Source organism: Myotis lucifugus, unplaced genomic scaffold, assembly GCF_000147115.1.
Source record: "Myotis lucifugus unplaced genomic scaffold, Myoluc2.0 scaffold_63, whole genome shotgun sequence".
Lineage (NCBI taxonomy): Eukaryota > Metazoa > Chordata > Mammalia > Chiroptera > Vespertilionidae > Myotis > Myotis lucifugus.
Window position 1 is genome coordinate 3,623,894 of NW_005871111.1, and position 19,714 is coordinate 3,643,607.

The following is a 19,714-nucleotide window of genomic DNA, read 5'->3' on the forward strand; positions in this document are numbered from 1 at the left end:
GTTCATCAGTTTACGATGATCATATATCCCACAATATAAGTGAGATCCATGTGACATTATCTTCCTCCGACTTGGCTTATTTCCCTTATCAATAATGCTCTCCAGTTCCGTCCATGCTGTTGCAAATGGTAAAAGTTCCCTCTTTTTTATAGCAGCATAGTATTCCATTGTGTAGATGTACCACAGTTTTTTAATCCACTCATCTGCTGATGGGCACTTAGGCTGTTTTCACATCTTTGCTGTTGTAAATTATGCTGCTATGAACATAGGGGTGCATATATCCTTTCTGATCGATGTTTCTAGTTTCTTGGGATATATTCCTAGAAGTGGGATTACTGGGTCAAATGGGAGTTCCATTTTTAGTTTTTTGAGGAAACTCCATACTGTTTTCCACAGTGGCTGCACCAGTCTGCATTCCCACCAGCAGTGCACGAGGGTTCCTTTTTCTCCACATCCTCACAAGCACTTGTCCTTTGTTGATGATAGCCATTCTGATAGGTATGAGATGGTATCTCATTGTCATTTTGATTTGCATCTCTCGAATGATTAGTGACTTTGAGCATGTTTTCATATGTCTCTGGGCCTTCTGTATGTCTTCTTTAGAAAAGTATCTACTTAGGTCCTTTGCCCATTTTTTTATTGGATCGTTTATATTCCTTTTGTTAAGTTGTATGAGTTCTCTGTAAATTTTGGAGATTAAACCCTTAGCTGAAATAGCATTGGCAAATATGTTCTCCCATGCAGTGGGCTTTCTTGTTGTTTTGTTGATGGTTTCTTTCACTGTGCAGAAGCTTTTAATTTTGATATAGTCCCATTTGTTTATTTTCTCCTTAGTTTCCACTGCCCTTAGGAGCTGTGTCGGTAAAGATATTGCTACAACATATGTCTGATATTTTGCTGCCTATGAAGTCCTCTAAGATTTTTATGGTTTCCCGTCTTAAATTTAAGTCCTACAAGTTTTTACCACACTAGATTTATTGAAGAATAAGTATTTCTTTATTCCTTCTTCATTTTTATTTTCTTGTACCTCTTATTAATTAAGTTCCTGCTCTTTTGTTTTTGATAAATAGGCTGCCTCTAAGAATCAGACTTCACTGTTGGGAGAGCCGCCAAAGGAAATCCGGCTGAGTACAAATCCCTACCTAAACCTGGCCAGTGTGCTGCCCAGTGTGTGCTTATCATGTGAGTGAGAACTCAGTATTAATATTTTGGAGCTTCATTGAATACTTTCCATAATGAGTTTTGCTTCAGTTTTTAATTTGATAGAAACAAATCATGCCTATTGACCAATTAAAGCCTAAATTATGACCCTGGTCTTTAAAATGAAAGAATAACTAAAATGAACCCTTAAAATGCATTTTACTTTAAGGAAGGCATCTTTTATAATATTTTATTAAGAATATAATTAATTTATTGAATTATTGAATCATTAAAAATAATTGGGCAGAAGAATTATTTGGCACAATAATTCTTTACAGATAGAATCATATTTCTAAAATAGAGGTTTAAACTTGTAAGTAATTTAATATATCTGGAGTATTAGCCAAATACACCAAAGACATACGAGCTACTCAATGGCAGAAGTGGAATTCTCATGTCCTTTTTTGGAGGGTCTCCTCAGGCCTTCAGTTCGTGTAAATTAACAATCTTAAGAGAAAATCACAACTGTGGCTTACGCTGTACATGTACTAGGATATTCACTAGAACATTGTTGTAAACAGTAAAAACTAGAAAGTGCCTTAAGGTCCGTTGACAGGAATGAAGTTTGTCATAAAGTGGAATACTATGCAACTTTCCTTTTATAATCATGTACTAATGGAAAATGATCTCTAAAACAAATTAAGTGGAAAAAGCAAATGTATGTATAAAATGATTCCATTTGTTTATTTAAAGCTATATATTCTTACATGTACATATTTGAATGTGTAAATGGATAAAGTAAATCTGGGAAAATAAATTTAAAACGGTCACCCCTGGGGAAAAGAATAGGATTGGTTGAGAAGAGATGAGAGATGAATTTTGTTTTTAATGTGCATTATCTTTATTTTATGGAGTATCCTCTTGAATCTAAACATTAATTTCTAATTTTTTAAAACCAAAAAAAAAATTTAATACAATTTTACTACATCTACTATATTTTTAACTGGTCTAAAAATTGATAGTTACAACTGTTACATTAACAAGAAAGGTTAGTTTACATTCTGTATGCCTTGTTTTGGAGATTATACATACATATGCATTTTTAAAAATATGTTTTTATTGATTTCAGAGAGGAAGAGAGGTGGAGAGAGATAGAAACATCAATGATGAGAAATAATCACTGATCGGCTTGATCGGTAGCCTCCTGCAGGCTCCCTACTGGGAATCGAGCCTGCAACCCGGGCATGTGCCCTTGACCGGAATCGAACCTGGGACCCTTCAGTCCGTAGGCCAACGCTCTATCCAATGAGCCAAACTAGCTGGGGCTAGACTTTTATTTTTTAAATGTTTCCACTAAAATTATTTACCCATAGGGCAAACTTTCATTCAGTTCTTTTAAATGACTAAGACAATATCATATACTATATATATTTTTTCTCCTAGGGATAATGTAGATATATATTCTGGCAAGCTAAAATTGGTGTTCTATTTGAAAATATGCTGAATTAATGAGTTTGTACTGTGTTTATAATGAACAATAAAGCAACCTAACTAAAATATATGTATCAATTTTGCCTTTAGCCCCTGCAAGTAAAACCACTCTACAGAAGACTGGAATTACGAGCAACATTCTGGAGGCAATCTCTCAGGAAAATGAATCACAACACACATTGGAAAAGTGCATTGCGTATTCTCAGCCTTTTGGTGATTATGCACAGGTAAATGAGTCTCAGATTTTGATGATAAGTAGAAAAATTGGTTCAACCTCATATTGAGTTCACTGAGTATGAAATTGTGATGCCTATACTATCAGAGGAAATTAAAATTGCACTGATCTACACAGTATATTTTTGCTCACCATTTGGAATTTCAGGACATATTCAAGAAATTGTCAAGTATCATTTTGCACTATTTACCTGGCATTGTTTACACTATTGGTTGGCAAACTACAGAACAACTCCAGCCCACCATTTGTTTGGTAAATAAAGTTTTATTAGAATACGGCTGGGTTCATTCATTTAAACCTTGTCTGCAGTGCTGTTGTGCCACAGCAGAGAGTTGAGTAGTTCTAATAGAGACTTTATGGCTGCAGGGTTAAATATTTACAATGTAGCTCTTTACAGAAAAACTCTGCTGACCTCTGATTAACCCCAGTATAGACCTGGCCAAGAACCCCAAGGAAATGCCTCTGTTGTTCACCACTGCTCATTTATGTAGAAACATGTTAACTACAGGCACTATTCTGCTAACTTTTAAACCAAACAGTCAATGACATGGAAAGTATTATATTCATAAGATGTACCATACCATTACCTACTTATGTCAGTTTTGCTTTGCTTTTTCCCCCCTTCAGTTTATTCTTAGTGGCTTTAACTGAGAATGTGTGTCATGTTAGCAGTATATGATATGTAATCATGAGGGTCTTACGATGAACAATTCTGATTCCTTCTCATTTCCCAGCGTAGTCAGCTTCTTCCCGCCTCTGTCCTCTCTGTGGGAGCAGTGCTTCCACTTTGATTTCCTGGGAGCAACTCTGTGTTTGTCTCCCCTGTCTCTAATGAACTTAGAAAAGGAAACCAGTGGGAATTCATTTAGAACAATTGATGCCTAAATATGCTTTTATGATAGGGTACTAGAAACGCAGGTCAAATAGACTGTAGAAATGGTGCAGCTGGATGTTAGCAAAATATATAATAAGGGTCTCTTGTATACCTGTGGGAAAGGGAGAAATCTAGGTTGGACGATGATGTAATTAGGTGGCAGCGACTTATATTTAAGGGACAGCAGTCATGAAGGGACACAACCTGGAAGGCATTCTGTTACATGTTTCATAAAACTTCATCTTTGTTCCCTTACTAGTTAACATTTTAAATAATGACATATGTAAGGACATTGGTTGTATGCTGGTTATATTTCTAGGTGACAAAAGCCAAGGAAATAATCAGGAATGTATAAAATCTTTTATGAATAGTTTATAGCTGTGAAAATTAGAAACAACCTAAATTTCCAACAATTTATAGGACTGAGTATACAAATTATGTCATATTTATACCAGGAAATACAATGCAAGTATTAAAAATTATATAAAGCAATATGTAAACACATTATAAAACATTTTATAATCAAGTGTTAATTTTAAAAATTTATAAAATATAGTCCCTGTGCAATTTTTTTGTTTGTTTCTTTATAAGGAACATAATTTATTTTTATAAACAGGAAGAAACACAATAATTAAGATGTAGTTCAATGTATGATTTAAGTTTTAAAAGTTATTTTTTCTACTTACCTTTTCTTTTATTTCACTTTTGGAATTAGCCTTGCTTTTCTCACTAGCAGTTTTATTAGATTACTGTGGTTTTGAATACTTAAATCCGCAGAAAGCCACTTTGCCATTTACACGAGGAGCAATTCTGTGATAAAGATGTCTCTTGCATCACCAGCCCTCTTCCTGCCTCTCCCTTGCTTACCCAGAGATCCTGTGAGGGTGGCTCCTCCCTGGATTCCGTGTTCCCGGGGCAGTCCCTGCTGTTTCCTCAGGCTTGTTCATAAAGTGAGATTTGTTCTTTCTCATGTTCTTTCCTCCTCATAAAGTAAACTTAATTAAATGTTACTCATGGAATAAAGTAACTAGTAAAAGGTGGTCATGTTTTAGGAATCCTTTCTATTTCCAGTGCTGAAATGGAGGCGGAGGTCTAAGGGAAGGAAACCAACGTTTTTGCTTTGTTTTGAACACTTGCTACATGCTCTGCAATAAAAGCATTAAGTACGTCTAACCATCTTGTGAGCTTAAAATGACCGCCTGCATAATACAAGTGGAAAGCATAAAGGGATAAATAATCTTTCCAAGTTCATGCAGTTAGGAAAGGACTTCTCTGATTCCAAAGCCCACATTATGTTCATTATACCAGGGAGAAGTTTCTCCAGGCATGGGGTGGTGTTTTATAGAGACTGGTTGGTTGGTCGGTCGGTCGGTCGGTCGGTCGGTCTGCACTGGCTGCTGTGTGTAAAAATTAGGAGAAAAGGCTATGTCAAGATATAGATAGATATAATAATGCCTATTTCCAATAAAACTATCACCCTTAAAAATTCTAGTTGGCATCCAGTATTGGTGAGGTTGTTTGTGTCAGATTATTCCTCCTGCATATAATTGTTACTAAATTGTATTCAATATGAAAGAAAAACAACTCTTGGTAGGCTCTGGAGAGTGACCAACAGCAGGCAGAAATGGAAGGGGAGTCAGTCCTTGAAAGAGGGAACCTGTACTGGATGAGACGTGTGTTTCTGTGGCTTTTTGACCTCCCCCCCTCTCCCCCCCTCTCCCCTCCCCCCATTTATGCAGAAAGGTGCAGTCTTGCCAGCTGGTGGAATCAGAGGCCAGAGTTCAGGACTGTTCGCAAGGCTGAGAAGTAAGGGAGTAATTTCGGGAAAAGGGGTTCCATAAGAAGGAGCCTCAAAATCTCTGTGAACTCAGCCCAAGTGCACTTGACTGACCTGACTATGTTTGTGTGAGGGAGCCTCCAGGGGACCTGGTGGAAAGCACAGATGGAAAGGAAGACCTGTGAAGAGATACACCTCCTCCCCAGCACAGAGGGGACAATTTGGTGTTTGAATTCAGAAAAGTTAACTCCTTACAACAAAAACCAACATTCTTCAGAGGAAGATTATACAATCCACAGTCTCTATGATATATCATCTACACTGTCCAGTAAACAAGAATTACTAGATAACTGAAAAAACAGAATGTGACCTGCCATTAAGAAGAAAGGACTCCAAGGAGACCCAGATGTTGGTCTTAGTAGACAGTCTTATCTAAAACAACTACTATAATTATGTTCAGGAACTTTAAAAAAATAAGGCCAAATGAACAGGTAGGGAATTTCAGGAAAAATACATTCTAAAAAAGAAGTATAGAATCTCTAGAATTGAAACATACAGTATCTGGAAAAAAAATACACTGTTTGGGCTTAGAGGAAGATTAGAGAAAGGAAGGGAAAATGGTTCAGTTAACATAGACAAATCAAGAGAAATAATTTGGTCTGAAGAACAGAGAGAAAGAGGTTGAAAACCAATGAACAGACCCTCAGGAATCAGAGGGACAATATCAAGCAGTCTAACATCAGTATAATTGGAGTCTCAGGAGGAGAGGAGAAAGATAAATGGGGCATAAAATATTTGAAGAAATAATGGTAAAAAAAAAAAAAAAACTTCCCAAATTTGGTTTAAAAAAGACTTACAGATCTGAGAAATTCAGAGACCTCCTCTGCAAAACAGGATAAAGAAAAGCAACATTTATTTAAATCTAGGCACATTAGTTAATATGCTGAAAACCAAAGTTATAATGAGATTATCATGAAAGCAACCACAGAATAGTAACACACATTTTCTTGAGCTAGACTTTCTCAACCTTGGCACTATTGACATTCTGGGCTGGGTACTTCTGTTGTGCAGGGCTGTCTTGTACATTGTTGGATGTTTAGCAGCATTCTTGTCTTCTACCCATTCAATCCCACCTCCCCCAACTGAGAACCACTTGTTAAAACAACTGGTTAATGTGGGTAAATAAAAAAGATAATATATTTTCTCTTTTAAAATTTATTTAAAAACAGCATCATGACAGAATATTGTGGGGTTTGTAATGTTTGTAGATTTAATATATTTGACAACAGTACAAAAGACAAAATGGGGTGAGTGAAATTATGTTTGTGGGGTTATTACATTAGAACAATATTAACTTTAAGTAGGCTGTGATAAATTATGGAATACTTATTGTAATCCAGAAAGCAGTTGTTAAAAATTACAAAGAAATATAGCTAAAATGTCAATCATTTTATTATCATGGAATTTTAAGAACATTTGATTAAGTCAAAAATATCAGGAAAGGAGAGAAAAATAGGATGAATAGAAAACAAATAGCTAAGTGGTAAATCTCAATTGAATGATGATAGTTAAATGAAAATGGACTATATGTCCAATTAAAACAAAGAGATTGTCAGAACAAGGCAAAATTGTACATTTTTACCACTTCTATTCAACCTTTTACCTAAGGTTTTAGTGCAAAAAAGTTTTTAAAAGTATGGAATAGGAAAGTAAAAGTGAAAATGTCTCCTTGCATATGACATGATTCTTTACATTAAATTCTAAGAATCTGAAAAACAATCAGACTAATAAGTAAACTTTGCAAAGTCACAAGATAGAAGGGCAGTATGGAAAAAAGTGATTTGTATTTCTCTGGGACTCTTACAAGGCTATGTACATGTGTAGGATTGCACATGCTTAGGAAAGACCCTAAAATGAAGACAAAATTGTCAGCTCTCTGGCTGGGTTGAAGGCATGGTCCAACACACACACACACACACACACACACAGCCCCTCAACAAAGTCTGGGAGCCTTATTGGCTCCAGGTGTTAAAGGGAATCTCTGTCCAATCATTATCTGGCCACTAAGCTAACAGTACAGTCTTCAGTGACCACACACGACAAAGAAAACAGACTTTATATAATTAGTTTAGAAAAGTCACTAAAACAACAAAGAGCAATAACAACTTTTGAAGAGGGAGTGCAATCTGATTTCCAGAGTTGCCACATTATATTATTTTAAGTGGCCAGTTTCAACAAGAAAACCTGAGACAAGCAAACAAGTAAAAATGTATGGCTCATACACTGGAAAAAGCAATTGAGAGAAACTCTTCCTAAGGAAGCCTAAACATTGTACTTACTAGACAAAGACTTAAATCACCTATTTTAAGTATATTTAAAGAATGAAAGGAAACCATATCTAAGGAACTAAATGAAAGTATGAGAACAATGTCTCACAAAATAGAAAATTTCAATGAGACAAATTATTTAAAAAGGATCAAATAGAAATTCTGGATTTGAAACGTACGATAGCTGAAATGAAAAGTTTTCTAGGGCACAGCAGCAGATTTGAACGGGCAAAAAAAAGAATCAACATGTTTGGAAGAGAGGTCAATTGAAATTATACAGTCTGAAGAATAAAGACAAGAAAAATGAACAATAACATGTGTTGGTGAGGATGTGGAGAAATTGTCACCCTCATGCATTGCTGGGGGAAATGTAAAATGCTGTGCTGCTTTGGAAAACAGTTTAGCAATTACTGAAGGTGTTCAGTGCAGTGTTACCATATTAGCTAGGTATATTCCCAAGAGAACTGAAATACATGTTCACGCACAAAATTGTACATGAATTTTCATAGCAGCATTATTCATAATAGCCAAAAAGGAAACAACCCAAGTGTGCATCAATTGATGAATAAACAAATGTGGTATATCCATAAATGGAATATTATCCAGCCATAAAAGGAATTGGAGTTCTGATCCTTGTCACAACATGGTTGAGCCTTGAAAACATGATGCTAAGTGAAGTAAGCCAAATTATGAAAGTTCACATATTGTGTGATTCCATGTATTGGTATATGAAATGTCAGGAACACACAAATCTACACAGAGTAAAGAGATGGTGGTGATTAGGGGTCAGAGGAATTGGGAGTTGAGTGACTACTAACAGGTACAGGGTGTCTCTTTGGAGTGATGACAGATCAGATACTAGATTTAGGTGTTTAAAAATACCTGGAATTAGGTTGTGGTGATGGTTGCACAACTTTGTCAATATCAACAAATATTGGACTCTAATTTTAAAAAATAAGAGGTCCTAAAAGTATCTATTGATAAGCAAACAAGTGAAACCATTTATTCCACATCTAGTTATCATTAGAAACTAAAATGGCTACCCCTCCCATTTCTCTCGTTGATTATAATTAGTGATAATTGCCATTGAACTTTAGTTATTTTCTCAAAAACTGCATTTCTTAAATATTTGAACTGTTATTGAAAAAATCAGAAATAGATTATTAAAAAAAAAACAGTTTAAAATTTGTCGTACTTGCTCTAGCAGTGATAATAGCATTATAGCCGCCTATATAATCCTGTTAGTTTGAATGTGCCAGTGGAGTTTGACATTCAGGTTTGAGATGGAGGTAAATAGGTACATCTATGTCAGATGGTTGGAAGAAGCTCACCTGAAGGGAGCAAATTCATTGGATATTTTTAAACACCTAAATCTAATATCTAATTATAATGTCACAAACATCCCCCCCCTTCTTTTAGGAAATAGGTAAAATAAGCAATTTCTTTTAAGCAACTATTCATTTTGACTTGATCATTAGTTTTAATAATGTAAGCAGTGATTTTCAACCTTTTCCATGTCATGGCATACATAAAATAAATACTAAAATTCTGTGGCACACCAAAAAAAAAATGTATATTTTGCCCCCCCCCCGCCAAGAAAAACATAGGTTAATTTTGATTCATTCACACCATATGGCTATTGTTGTGGGCTCTTTTTTTTTTTTAAATATATTTTATTGATTTTTCACAGAGAGGAAGGGAGAGAGATAGAGAGTTAGAAACATCGATGAGAGAGAAACATCGATCAGCCACCTCCTGCACATCTCCTACTGGGGATGTGCCCGCAACCCAGGTACATGCCCTTGACCGGTGTAAAGAATAACATAAGAATTATCTCAGCTGTTTGATATGACTGTTCACACTGTGTGGTTTTTTGTTTTGTTTTGTTTGTTAATTCCCACCCGAGGATATTTTTCCATTGATTTTTTTTTTTTTTTTTTGTAGAGAGAGTGGAAGAGAGAGGGAAAGACAGAGAGAAACATCAATGTGAGAAAAGCACATCCGTTGGTTGCCCCCTGTACGCGCCCCAACTGCAACCGCTGAATGTGTGCCCTTGACTGGAATCAAACCTTTGGTCCGCAGGCTGACGCTCTGTCCACTGCGCCAAACCCCTTAGGGCGGTTTGTTGTTCTGTTGTTTTTCATTTAACACTGGTCATACTGGGTTGCTCTTTGCTATGCTGTACATTAGGAGAATACTACTTACCTGGGTATTGTAATCTTTTGTTCCTTTTGGTCAACAAGGCATCTTTCCTGCCAGGAAGCTGGCTGCCTTTTCCAGGGAATCAGCTACAGAATGTGTGAAAAGATGGTGTGATGAGGGAAGAGGAAACAAAAAAAGGAAAGGTGTATATGATGCTTAGTCCTGTCCTGTATTGCCTAATGCTGCCACCTAGTGGGAAAATAATGCAGTGAGCCTTGCCAAAAAGATTTTTGTGTGGACTGTGATAGATCTCCATCTTGTGGCAAACACTATATAAAGTATTTTTAAAAACCTAAACCCACTTTAAACAATAATTGTGAAACCACAGATTATTTTTATATTAATCCTAGATAACAACTTGGAAAGCACTTTTAAAAAATGAGTTTTGCTAAAAATTGTAATTAAGAAAAGCAAACTTTGAAATTTATTTTAACTTACCCTTATTACTTTTTTATTTATAGAACAATACTGTGTTCACCACCAGATTTATTTATCTATTTTTGTTAATCCTCACCTGAGGATATTTTTCCATTGATTTTTTTAGAGAGAGAAGGAAGGGGGAGAGAGAGAAACATCTACGTGAGAGAGACACATCAATTGGTTGCCTCCCGCACCCAACCAGGGCCAAGGATGGAGCCTGCAACTGAGGTATGTGTCCTTGACCCAGAATCAAACCTGGGACCCTTTAGTCTGCGGGCTGACACTCTAGCCACTGAGCCAAACTGGGTAGGGCCTAAGTTTATTTTTTTAATTAAATTTATTGGGGTGAAATTGTTTAACAGGATCATATATGTTTCAAGTGCACATTTCTATGAGACATGATCTTTAGCCCCATATTACCTTTTCTAAGTTTTGTCTCTTTAGTGGAGTCATATTTGATGGAGAACCTAAAAAGAACTCTACCAGTTTTTCTAGAATCTCAACCGAACCCTTAATATCCCTTTCTTATAGTTCCAAGTTCAGCTTTTGTCTTTTCTGCATTATTAGGCACAGTTCATTTCTAAAATTTTATTTAAATATAATTTTCCCAATGTTAAAATGTTTTTAAACCAACATGCTTCATTTTGTAATATTAATAACAAAAATTTTGTTTTATATATATATGTAACACACACATAGGTGTTTTCATTTCTCATTATGCTTGAGTATTTAAATCATTTTGAGTTGATGTATGATGTCAGCTAAGGGTCAGTTTCATTCTTTTGCATATGGCTGTTCAGTTTCCCCAGCACCATTTATTGAGGAGACTGTCCTTCCCCATTGTACATTCTTGGCTCCTTTATCATAAATTAATTAACCATTTATGTGTGGATTTATTTCTGGCCATTTTATTCTGTTCCATGTGTCTGTATTTTTTATGCCATACTGTTTTGATTACTGTAGCTTTGTCAGACAGTTTGAAATCAGGATGCGGGATGCCTCCAAATTTGTTGTTTTTCAAGATTGCTTTGGCTACTTGGAGTGTTCTGTAGTTCCACACAAATTTTAGGATTATTTGTTCTAGTACTGTGAATAATGCCTGTAGAATTTTGATAGGGATTGAATTGAATCTGCAGAATACTTTGGATAACATGGACATTTTAATACTAATTTTTCCAATCCATGAGTACAGACTATCTTTTCATTTATTTGTTTTGTCTTCAGTTTTTTTTTGTTTTGTTTTTTTTTTTTAAATATATTTTATTGATTTTTTACAGAGAGGAAGGGAGAGAGATAGAGAGCTAGAAACATCGATGAGAGAGAAACATCGATCAGCCGCCTCCTGCACATCCCCCACTGGGGATGTGCCCGCAACCCAGGTACATGCCCTTGACCGGAATCGAACCCGGGACCCCTCAGTCCGCAGGCCGACGCTCTATCCACTGAGCCAAACCGGTTTCGGCTTGTCTTCAGTTTTTATTTCATCAGTGTCTTATACCTTTCAGTGTACAGATCTTTCACCTCCTTAGTTAAATTTATACTTGTTTTTTATTCTTGATGGTATCATAAGTGGAATTTTTCTTAGTTTCTCTTTCTGATAGTCATTATTAGTGTATAGAAAAGCAACTGATTTTCATATACCCATTTAGTATCTTGTAACTTTACTGAAATCATTTATTAGTCCTAACAGTTTTTTGGAGGAGTCTTTAGGATTTTCTTTGTATAATACCATGTTATCTACAAATAGTGACAGTTTTACCTCTTGCTCTCCAATTTGGGTACATGTATTTATTTATTAGCTTAATTGCTCTAGCGAGGGCTTCCAAACCTATGTTGAATGAACGTGTCAAAAGTGTGCATCCTTGACTTGTTCCTAATCTTGGAAGAAAAGCTGTCAGCTTTTCACTATTGAGTCTGATGTTATTTGTGGGCTGGCCACATGTGGCCTGTATCGTGTTGAAGTACATTCCCTTTATACCCACTTTGTTGAGGGTTGTTAATCATGAAAGGATGGTGAATTTTTTCAAATGCTTTTTCTGCACCTATTAAGATGATCATGGTTTTGTTAATGGGGTGTATCACATTGATTGATTTGTGAATGTTGAACCATTCTTGTACTATTCCTGGGGTAAATCCTATGTGATCATGGTGTATGATCCTTTTAATGTTTTGTTGAATTCAGTTTCCTAATTATTTTGTTGAGGATTTTGCATCTGTGTTCATCAAGGATATTTGCCTGTAACTTTCTTTTCTTGTAATGTCCTTGTTTGGTTTTGCCTCCTTGTTTATTTTTTGGAAGACTTTTAGAAGGATTGGTACCAATTCTTCTCTAAATATTTGGTAGCATTCACCAGTGAAGTCATCTGGTCCTGGACTTTTGTTTGTTGGGAGGTTTTGATTACTGACTTAATCTCATTACTAGTAATCAGTCTGTTCATATTTTATAGCTCTTCATGATTCAGTCTCGGAAGGTTGTGTGTTTCTAGGAATTTATCCATTTCTTCTAGGTTGTCCGTTTTGTTGGCCTATGAGTGTTCATAGTAGTCTGTTATGATCCTTTGTATTTCTTTTGTATCACTTGTAACATCTGTTTCGGTTCTGATTTTATTTGAGTCCTCTGTCTTTTTTTGTGATCAGTCTAACTAAAAGTTTGTCTATTTTATTTTTTTAAAAAACCAGCTTAGTTTCATTAATCTTTTCTATTATCTTTTTAGTCTCTATTTCTGCTCTGGTCTTTATTTTTTTCCTTCTACTTTGGACTTTGTTTGTTCTTCTTTTGCTTTATTCACTGAAGTGTAAAGTTAGAGTGTTTATGTGAGATATTCCTTTTTTCTTAATGTAAGCATTTATTACTGTGAACTTTTAAATCCTCACCTAAAGATATCCTTTTTTTAAAAATTGATTTTAGAGAGAGAGGAAGGGAGTGAAAAAGAGAGGAGAGAGAAACATCCATGTGAGAAAGAAACATCGATCGGTTGCCTCCCATCCGGGCCCTGACTGGAGACCGAACCCACAACCTAGGTACGTGTGTGCCCTTGACTGGAAATCAAGCCCACACTCTTTTGGTGCCTGGGATGATGCTCTCTTACACCCACTGAGCCACCCGGCGGGGCAGAACTTACCTGTAAGAACTGCTTTTGTGTCTCATAAGTGTTGGTATATTGCATTTCCATTTTCATTTGCCACAAGGTATTTTTTAAAATACTCCTTTAATTTTTTGACTCATTGGTTGTTCAGGAGCATGTTGTTTCTTTTCACATATTTTTAAATTTTCAGTTTTCTTTTGTAATTGTTTTCTATTTTCCTACCATTGTGGTCAGAAAATACGCTTGGTATGATTTCAGTCTTCCTAAAGGTATTGAGACCTGTTTTGTGGCCTAACATATGATCTGTCCTGGGGAATGTTCTGTGTGCACTTGAGAAGAACATGTATTAGGTTGCTTTGGGGTGGAACGTTCTGTATACGTCTGTCAGGACCATCGTTTTAATGGGCAGTTTAAGGCCAATTTCCTTTTTTATTTTCCTTCTGGATGATCAATCCAGAAATGAAATATGGGTGTTAAAGTTCCCTGCTATTATTGTTCACTATTTCCCCACGTTTCTGCTGAAAATCTGTTGACAGTCTAATGGGGGTTGCCTTGTACTTAGTAAGTTATTTTTCTCTTGGTGCTGTCCTTGTCTTTAACGTTTACACTTGAATTATAACATCTTGGTATGGGTCTCTGTGTTTATCTTGTCTTGAAATCTCTGTGATTCCTAGATCTGGGTATCTGTTTTCTTCCCCAGGTTAGAAACGTTTTCAACCAGTATTTCCTCAAATTAAGTTTTCTTCCTCTTTCCCCTTTCTTCTCCTTCTGGAGCCCCTATAATGCAATTGTTGATCTGCCTGATGTTGTTCCATAACCCACTTAAGCTTTCTTCACTTTTGTTCATTTTGCTATTCTGATCGGATGAGTTCCACTGCCCTTTTCAGGTTCACTGTTCCTTTCTTCTGCTTCATGTGGTCTGTGTTGAACCTTGCTATTGAATTTTTCAGTTCACGTACTTTATTCTTCAGCTCTGTGATTTCTGTTCAGTACTTTCTTATATTTTCTCTTTGTTGAAAATCTCACATTGTTCATCCATTTTTCTTCTGAGTTTGGTGAACATCTTTATGACTGTTATTTTGAACCCTTTTCAGGTAATTCACTTATCTCTATTTTATTAAGGTCTTTTTTTGTTGTTCTTTCATTGGAATTGATTCCTCTATTTATTTTCCTTGATTCTCTGTGTTAGTTTCTAAGCATTATATAAAACAGTCACCTCTCCCAATCTTGGAGTGGCCTTGTGTCAGAAAAGAACCTTATCATTCAACCCTGCCCTGGCTCTTTCTTGTCTTCAAAACTTTGTGATTATCCAAGTAGCCTACTTCACTCTTCATGGCTCCCAGTAGTTGAAGTTGTGCCAAAACCTGTCTGTTTCCCAAAGGGGAAAGGCTCATTCAGCACCTACATTCAGACACTCAAGCAGTAACTTTGAGGATTAGAATATACCTATTTCAGGGGAAGACTGGGAGATGGGCATGTCTGTCTGCCCCCTCTGCACTGAGCCCTGAGGTGATGGCCAGTTAAGAACTGTTTATTTGCTACCATCCTGTTGAACCCATGAACACAAGCTCTGCCGGCCACCAGAGCCAGGCGACCAAGACGTATCCTTTGGGTGGCCGCTGCAAGTCCCAGACATGTACGCAAGCTCCTTTCCCAGAGACACTGACAACCTGCAGGGACGCAGATGGAGAGCAGAAGGTGGTGCTGGCCGCCTCCATTTTGGAGATTATCTCAGTAGTTCTGTAGATGCATGTTACAGTAGATGCCTAGCCCTCAGGCTTTCCTGTGGATGCATGCCCCATGACTTTCCAAGCTAGATGTTTTGAGAGCTCATCTCTCAGGTGCAGATGTGGGGTTCAGACCCTTTGCTCCTCAGGGAGAAGCTCAGGGTTGTGAGTTCCCTCCTAGTTATGGGTTGTCACACTGAAGGTGGGGTTTATGGCGAGATGGTGTCTCAGTCTCTCTGCACTTTCTGATATAGGTGTTTTTCTCATTTGCCTAATGTGTACGAGTGTCTTACCTAGTTCTTGGGTTTCTTTCAGAGGCAATGCCTCCATCTGTAGCTGTAGGCTTGATTTGTCCATGGCTGGAGGTGAGTTCAAGATCTTCCTACATCACCATCTTGGACTAGAACCACAAGGAGTCTCTTGTACCCATCAACTCAGTCTCAACAGTTATCACCTCCTGGCCAGGATCCTTTCCTCTGTACGCCCACCTGCTCCTTTCGTCATTATTTCAGAGCAAACCTCAGATATATTTACACACTTTATTACCAGGAAAAGAATTGAGACAGGAATCAAAGCCAAATTCTTCGTTAATCTGGGTTTTCTTTTGTGAGACATTCCTACAAACCTTTATGTGAAGGAGGATTTTATTCAACTGTCACAACAGTAGACTATACCAAAATAGATTCCTTACTTTCAGTTTTTAAAAAAGTTTTTACTATTTTTCCAGCTTTATTGAGGTATATTTGACAAAATTGTAAGATACTGAAAGTGTGCAACATAATGATTTGATATATGTATACCTTATGAAAGGAGTCTCTTATCAAATTAATTAACAGTCATCACCTTCTATACTTTTTTTTGGGGGGGAGATCAGCAAGTTTTAATTATACAATACACTGTTACCAATAGTGGTCACCAGGTTATACATTAAATCCTCAGAGCTTATTCATCCTATAACTGAAAAGTTTATACCCTTTTCCCAACCTCTCCCTAGTTCCCTCACCCCCCAGCCTTTGGCAACCACTTTTCTACTCTGTTTCTATGAAGTTGACTTTTTCTTTTTATTCTACATATAAGTGATACTGTATGGTATTTGTCTTTTCTCTGTGTGGCTTATTAACTGAATTCCCTCAAATTTCATCTGTGTTGTCTCAAGTGCAAAATTTCCTTCTTTTTGAAGATTAAACAATATTCCTGTATGTTTGTATGTATATAATATTTTCTTTACCCATTTATGTGACAATGGGCACTTAGTTTGTTTCCATACCTTGGCTGCTGTAAGTAATACTGATATGAATGTTGGAGTACAGATATCTCTTCAAGATAATGATTTTGTTTTCAAAGGAAAACAGTAGACTCAGTATGGGATTGTTGGGTCATATAGTAGTTCCATTTTTAATTTCTTGAGGAATCTCCATGGTGTTGTCCGTAGTGGTTGTACAAGTTTACATTCTAACAGTGTACAAGGGTTCTTTTTTCACCCCGTACTCACCAACATTTATCTCTTGTCTTTTTGATAATAGACTTCCTAACAGGTGTGAGGTGATTTTGATTTGCATTTCCCTGATGATTTGTGACACTGAGTTCTTTTTGTGTACTCAGTCCTGTTGGCCATTTGTATGTCATCTTTGGAAAAAAATGTATATTTAGGACAGTGATGACGAACCTTTTGAGCTCGGCGTGTCAGCATTTTGAAAAACCCTAACTTAACTCTGGTGCCGTGTCACATATAGAAATTTTTTGATATTTGCAACCATAGTAAAACAAAGACTTACATTTTTTATATTTATTTTATATATTTAAATGCCATTGACAAAGAAAAATCAACCAAAAAAATGAGTTCGCATGTCACCTCTGACACGCATGTCATAGGTTCGCCATCACTGATTTAGGACCTTTTCCCTTTTTAAAATCAGGTTGTTTTTTGCTATTGAGTTGTATGAGTTATGTATGTCCCCTGTATTTTCTGGATATCATCCCCTTATATGTGGTTTGCAGATATTTTCTCCCAGCCTGTAAGTGGACTTTTCATTTTGTTGATGGGCTCCCTTTGCTGTGCAGAAGCTATTTGATTTTATATAATCTCACCAGTATTTTTGCTTTTGTTGCCTGTGCTTTTGGTGTCAAATCCAAAAAAATCATTGCCAAGACCAATGTCAAGGGGAGGCTTACCCCTAGTTTTCTTTTAGTAGTTTTATGGTTTAAGTCTTACAGGGGTCCTCAAACTACGGCCTGCGGGCCACATGCGGCCCGCCGAAAACATTTATCCGGCCCGCCGCTGCCTGTTGCTTAGCAGCCAACTAGTTTTTTTTTTTAAACTATAGTCCGGCCCTCCAACTGTCTGAGGGACAGTGAACTGGCCCCCTGTTTAAAAAGTTTAAGGACCCCTGGTAAGATCTTACATTTAGGTCTTTAATTCATTGAGTTAATTTTTGTGTATGTTGTAAGATAGTGATCCAGTTTCATTCTTTTGCATGTGGTTATCCAGTTTTCCACCATTTATTGAAGAAACTGTCCTTATTGTATATTCTTGGCTCCTTTGTCATAAATTGAGTATATATGCAATGGTTATTTCTGGTCTCTCTATTCCTTTGATTTTTGTGTCTGTTTTTATGCAAATACCATACTGTTTTGATTACTATTGTTTTGTAATAGTCTGAAATCAGAAAGAGTGATGTCTCCAGCTATGGTTTTTTTCAAGATTGGAGTCTTTTGGGGTTCCATATTTTAGGACTGTTTATTCCACTGCTGTAAAAAATACCATTTGAAATTTCATAGGGATTGCTATGGGTAGTTTGGATATGTTAATATTAATTCTTCCAATTAATGAACACTAAATATTTTTAAATTGATTTGAGAGAGAGGGAGAGAAAGAGGGAAACATCAATCAGTTGCCTCCTGCACACACCTGACCAGGGATTGAACCTACAACGTGGATATGTGCCCTCACTGGGAATCGAACCTGCCACCTTATGTGACAATGCTCCAACCGAGCCACACCGGCCAGGGCTGAGCACGGAATATTTTGTCATTTATTGTGTCCTCTAATTTCTTTCATCAATGTTATTGTTTTCAGTGTGTAGATTTCTCACCTCTGAGGTATTGTATTGGTTTCGATGCATATATATATATTTTTTTTTTGTTTGTTTGTTTGTTTGTTTAAATTTTCTTTTTGAAGTTCATTAAATTTTATAGTAATGCACCTGACTTTTGTATCTTGCAACTTTACTGAAATCGTTTATTAGAGCTAACAGTCTTTTTCATGGAGCTTTTAAGGCATCGATATATAATATCATATGAAAACAGACACTGTTACTTCATGATTTGGATACCTTTTGTTATCTGTGGGCTTGTCATATATGACCTTTATTATATTGAGGTATATTTCTCTATACTCTGTTGAGTTTCTATCACGAAAGAACACTGAATTTTGTCAGATGATTTGAGATGATCATGATTTTTATCCTTTATTAATAGGGTGTATCACATTGATTTGTAGCTGCTGAACCATTCTTGGACCCCTGGAATAAATCCCATGTGACATGGTGTATGATCCTTTTAATGTAGTGTTGAATTTAGTTCGGCAATATTTTGTTAAGGACTTTTGCATCTATGTTTATTAAGGATATTTGCCTGTAATTTTCTTTTCTTATAATGTCCTTGTCTGGTTTTGGTACCAGGGTAATGCTACCCTTGTAAAATGAGTTTTGAAGTGTTGCCTCCTTGTTTATTTTTTAGAAAAAATTGAGGATTGGTATTAATTGTTCTTTAAATGCTTGGTAGAATTTACCAGTGAAGCCATCTGGTCCTGGAATTTTGTTTAAGAGGTTTTTTGATTACTGGTGCAATATTCTTACTACTAATCATTCTGTTCAGAGTTCCTGTGTCTTCATAATTCAGTCATATTTGTGTGTTTCTAGGAATTTACCCATTTCTTCTAAATTATCCAATTTGTTTGCCTATAATTATTCTTAGTGATCTCTCTGATCCATTTCTGATAGGTTGTAACGACTCCTTTCATTATAACTTTAAGTCCTCCTTTTCTTGGTAAGGCTAACTGAAGTTTTGTCAATTTTATCTTTTCAGAAAACCAGCTCTTAGTTTCATTTATCTTTTTCTATTGTCTTTTTAATTTCTATTTTATTTGTTTGATCTTTGTTATTTCCTCCTTTCTACCCACTTTGGGCTTAGTATGTTTCTAGTTCCTTGAGGTGTTATGTTATTTGAGATCATTCTTTTTCTTCATGTAGGCATTTATCACTATAAACTTCCCTTAACTGCTTTTGCTGCATTCCACGTTTTGATAAATTGTTTTTCACTTTTCTCAAGATTACTTTATTTTGATTTCTTCGATTCATTGTTCAGAAACATGTTGTTTAACCTCCCTTATTTGTGAATTTTCCAGTTTTCTTCTTATAGCTGTTTTCTAGTCTCA

General features: G+C 36.2%; 1 protein-coding gene across 1 annotated transcript in view; it reads left to right on the forward strand.

Annotated features, from left to right (window-relative positions):
* Positions 1 to 19,714, forward strand: part of RAVER2 (ribonucleoprotein, PTB binding 2) — an 81,291-nt gene that overhangs the window by 58,958 nt on the left and 2,619 nt on the right. The window contains exons 10-11 of the mRNA XM_006089778.3: positions 1,071 to 1,182; positions 2,722 to 2,858. Of these exons, the coding sequence (XP_006089840.1) occupies positions 1,071 to 1,182; positions 2,722 to 2,858 (249 nt within the window). The remainder of the gene's footprint in view (positions 1 to 1,070; positions 1,183 to 2,721; positions 2,859 to 19,714) is intronic.